This window comes from Palaemon carinicauda, chromosome 27 (assembly GCF_036898095.1).
Source record: "Palaemon carinicauda isolate YSFRI2023 chromosome 27, ASM3689809v2, whole genome shotgun sequence".
Taxonomy (NCBI): domain Eukaryota; kingdom Metazoa; phylum Arthropoda; class Malacostraca; order Decapoda; family Palaemonidae; genus Palaemon; species Palaemon carinicauda.
In genome coordinates this window covers 27,707,601-27,712,600 of record NC_090751.1, presented here as the reverse complement: position 1 = coordinate 27,712,600, position 5,000 = coordinate 27,707,601, and the positions used below count along the sequence as shown (strand labels likewise).

General features: G+C 34.1%; 1 protein-coding gene across 1 annotated transcript in view; it reads right to left on the bottom strand.

Moving 5' to 3' along the window:
* The window catches only part of LOC137620634 (legumain-like), a 13,666-nt gene that overhangs the window by 8,000 nt on the left and 666 nt on the right, over window positions 1-5,000 (bottom strand). Inside the window, exons 2-4 of the mRNA XM_068350936.1 lie at window positions 3,259-3,409; window positions 2,369-2,466; window positions 1,680-1,986 (exon numbers count right to left, since the gene is read on the bottom strand). Coding sequence (XP_068207037.1) covers window positions 1,680-1,986; window positions 2,369-2,466; window positions 3,259-3,390 — 537 coding nt within the window. The 5' untranslated portion in view covers window positions 3,391-3,409. The remainder of the gene's footprint in view (window positions 1-1,679; window positions 1,987-2,368; window positions 2,467-3,258; window positions 3,410-5,000) is intronic.

Here is a 5,000-nt window from a genome sequence, read left to right as displayed (position 1 = left end):
CGTAATATGTCATGTTGGGTGTAGGAGCTAGCCGTGGGACTTGCTGTAGTCATTCAATTCATAAACAGGACGTACAATGCAAACCTCGACAATGCAACATTCTTCTAAAACGTCAACACATTGTCTCAGCGTGTGAAAGTTTGTGACGTCACCGGATGCAGGTATCTTCCGAGTTTATGACGAATCTAATATAAACTAAGCATACGATATCTGTGATATCGATAAGTTAGTCAGTTCATATCTATACCTCACCAGAATTGGTCATCTGACCAACCCAGCTTCCTCCAGTGATGGAGATGTTTAACTATGTTGTTTTTATAGACTAAATACTTTAAAGCTAATAAGATGTATTCTGTTATCCATTTACATACATCTGAAACAACACATACTCAATGTGTACTTATAACAGTAGCACACCAATATATGCGAGTACGTGCATACAAATTCCAAACACATAACATATATTTTCATCTAATCTTTTAATGGACATAAATACCTGTGATACATATGCAGACAGAACATTCCACATTATAGAAGTGAATATATTTTAGAGCATTAAAAAAAACCTTATAACTTCCAAGTTTAACACTTTTATCCTTCCGAATTTATGGTAAATGTACAAAGGTGACAGGCATGTTATGAAGAATATTTTCCAAATAAGAGAAGTGTAAGTTTTTTTTTTTGTTTTTTTTTTTGGTAAGAATATTAGGTTCGTTGCTCTAAAAGGTCTCTATTGAATTCGATCTCTCTGATATGAAAGAAGACTTCATTTGCATAGTTCTGAAATTATGCCGATGATCTGAATTCCATTATGTAAGCAAATTAGATGTCGGACGCTGACATTTTATCGTGTGCAAAGGATGGAAATGATTTCGTCTTTGTTTGATCCTGTATGATATGAGTGCTTTCAGCTGTTTAAAACGCCGTCACATAACTGAAATTAAATAGAATTTGGCAAAGTTCTTTACTGCAGCTATGATAGCTTATGCACTTTATAATTTTCTTTCTGTACAAGTTTGTTTAACTTGATACAGTTCAGTACCTGTAGATTTCTAGCACAACTTTATGGTGTGTATTACCAATTTACAATTACCCTATTCATTGTAATAATGATTCATGATTTACCAATTGAAAAATATTGCTCTGGCGGCCTATTGAAAGCGTGCCTGCTTGGCGCTCGCCGGACTGGGGTTCAAGTCATGCTAAAACCTCACCATTCTTGTGACCAAGGATGGGGGTTTTAGGAACATAAAGGTTTACCTGCTGAGTCATCATCAGCCATTCTCTGGCCCGTAATAACTTGGGTGGAATGTGGTCTTGGGCATTGATCATATGTATATATGGTCAGTCTCTAGGGCACTGTCCTTAGCCTTTATCATTCATGGGTGGCCTTTAAAACACAGGAAACGTTTTATGATCTTAATGTTGGTTATGGCTCAATGATCTACAGATACTACACCATCTAAAAGATTTGCAGATTTATATGAATCTGGACGCTGTCAAAATTTTGTAACGCACAATTATCTACCAATTTTTTAAACGTTCAAAATAAAAAATAAAAAAATAAATAAAAAACGAGAGGCCGAGCGTTCCTTATATTGAGTTGGTTAGAATCTTCCTCAATCAACCTCTGCGATTACATAACTTCCCCCCAGAACATAAAGCAACATACCACATACCTCCTTGAACTTCTTGTCAGCATACATCTGACTGATATGGTTGTGAAGTGTCTGAGCTGTTAGTATGCTGTAGGGAAACGCGAAGTGGTCAAACCCTCCTCCATCTACCAGGTCGATGAAGATCCTGTCATTGGGACCGCTCTTGATCACTTTCCCTGATCCTATGTCCGCCATGCCCGTATCATCTCCAGCCAGGACCTTCAGGAAGTTCGTTGGAGTGACGTGGATGCCTTTGTAGTCAATGGGCACTCCATCGTAGACGTTGGGTCCTTCGGGTTCGTTTAAGATGACGCCTGGGTTTGGGTTTCTGAAGGTAGAGCAGTTGGTGAAAGGTCTAGTAAATATTACTATTTCAGATAAGAATGTCATTTCTTTACTTGTAGGACAATAAAAGTTAATTATCTGTAATAGAAAAGTGAAAGGCTCATACTAAATAAAGTTAACTATACAGGGGTCTGTTAGAAACTTTTGTTCACTTCCGTACTACACGTGTTTCATACTCGCTCGTACACTGTAACGTTATTGCTTTTTGTTTGATCTTTAGCTCTCTCATGTTTTAGTTTATTTGAATGTTTGTGACATTCTTGCTCGCAAGTGCTTGTAACTAAACTCTTTATCTGTTGAATGAAGGTCACTTGCATTCACCTCGCCTCTCTCTTAACACCTAACAGTAACGAGGGCACACTTACTGGGTATTGTAAGCGATGTCATCGTACATAATTACAACTATGTGGTCGTCTGGAATACCTTGGTTGTGCAGCAGCTGGTATGCATGGCACACGGAAGCCTGGTCAAATTTAATCATTGTTATTTCACTTGGAAAACGAAAATAATTTCAAAGTTCTTTTCTTACATCAGTGACGTGGTTTTCAAGAGTAAGTTGCTTAATATCTTGAATTGACTCATAAGGAAAGCTAACCTTAAGTAACAATTAGCTTGAATTAACTCTCACTGCAATACTTATGGTAAAGCTGGGTTGGAGTAGAAAATGGAATAGAACTAAGTATTATATCAATTAAAGAGCTCCAATGACTGAAAAGCAGTAATTAAAGAAAATAAAAATCATTATCTGAAGATCTATTTCATTGCATAAAAACAATAAGATCATAATACTGCCGAATACCTTGTACATGAAATAAGAAATTGGGGATATAAGGACCAATAATATGGGTAACCGCTATAATTGGAGGTACAAAACCTGAAAAGGCTAGACTGGTGGACCAAATGAGGCTCGAGGGAAGAACACCAAAAACAGAAACACGGAAGAAATAAAAATGATTTTGCAAGCCAGATGGAACAAATGAGAATTGATTGAAGCACAACTAAATAGAAACATTGAACTTAAGAGTGAATTTGCAAGCCAGATTGACCAAATAAGGCTCGATGGAAATACACAAAAACAGAAACATTAAAAATAAGAATGATTTTGCAAGCCAGATGGACCAAATGAAGGTTGATGGAAGCACAACTAAATAGAAACATTGAACATCAGAATGATTTTCCAAGCCAGATGGACCAGATAAGGCTCGATGGAAGTACACCAAAACAGAAACACAGAAGATATAAGAAGGATTTGTACCTGATGTCTGTAGTGCACCCATTTGTGACTTCCAGCCACAAGAACAGCCCACCGTTCCCCATCTTCCTCGACTCCGCTCGTTATGGCCGTGGCCAGGAGGCACGAGATGTAAAAAAGGAAAACTAGCTTCATGACTCTGGTACACACCAAGCTGGTTTCAGTGCGAATTGTGCAACACCGTTAGAAAAAAACGTAACTTTAATCGGAAGATCTCCTTAAAAATATACTGTTCTCAACCACATTTCAGTAAAATACAGGCGAACGTAATTTTACCTTACTTTCTTATTATCATTTACGGGAGTGACCATAATATCACTCTTTTACGTCAATATATCCTTTTTTAAAAGGGTAAAACTCCTGGAATAAATGTTGCCAGACATTTATCGTTTTTTTTTTTAATGCAAATTTTTAACAGTGTACTTACTCGGGATTCATAGAAAACATTTCAGGTCTTTACCGAGACCAAGTAATGGATAACTATAAAACGTGAAATCTGTATTACTCCTATTTTAAATGACTAGTTCTAAATTAATAGAAAAAAAAATCAAATCATTATCATAACTGGGTATTAGGAAAAAAAAGCTGGTCAAGCATCATTTTATTTAGGCTTTTCTAAGTTATAATAATGTTACGAAACTGAAAAAGATAATTGTGTTAATATAATATATGAATTATAATTACTTCTGTATATGGTGTTATATATAAATTATTTGTATACGGCTGTGGTAAAAATACACTAATAGTTGAAAATTTATGTTTTCATTGAATGTAAAGATGTTTATCATGATTTTTGAGAAATATAAATCATAAATGGTTACCTTTCTTTTCGTGAGAACATATTCTACATTTGAATGTTATCACTACGAATTTAAAGAAATAATTATATATTATAGATGTCATTTAGCAATATGACTTCCAACAAAATTACAAGCTCAATAAATATTTACTTTATATCTCCTATGACGGTCTGAACAATATAAATATCTTAATAACTTTTGCTTTAATGCAATAATATATCATATGCAGATATGGTGAACGTATTATTTTAAATTGGGATACAATAATGAGTCTTATGAAGATATGGTGAATGTATATTATCGACTTTAGCACAATAATAAATCCTATGCAAATATGGTGAATGTATTGTGTCAACTTTAGCACGATAATAAACCCTATGCAGATATGGTGAATGTATTGTATCAACTTTAACACAATAATAAATCCTATGCAAATATACTGAATGTATTGTATCAACTTTAACACTATAATAAATCCTATGCAGATATGGCGAATGTATTGTATAAACTTTAGCACAATAATAAATCCTATGCAAATATGGTGAATGTATTGTATCAACTTAACACAATAATAAATCCTATGCAAATATGGTGAATGTATTGTATCAACTTAACACAATAATAAATCCTATGCAAAATATAGTGAATGTATTGTATCAACTCTAGCACAATAATAAATTCTATACAGATATGGCGAATGTATTGTTCCAACTTTAACACTATAATAAATCCTATACAGATATGGTGAATGTATTTTATTAATTATAACACTATAATAAATCCTATACAGATATGGTGAATGTATTGTATCAACTCTAGCACAATAATAAATACTATACAGATATGGCGAATGTATTGTTCCAATTTTAACACTACAATAAATCCTATACAGATATGGTGAATGTATTGTATTAACTATAACACTATCATAAATCCTATACAGAT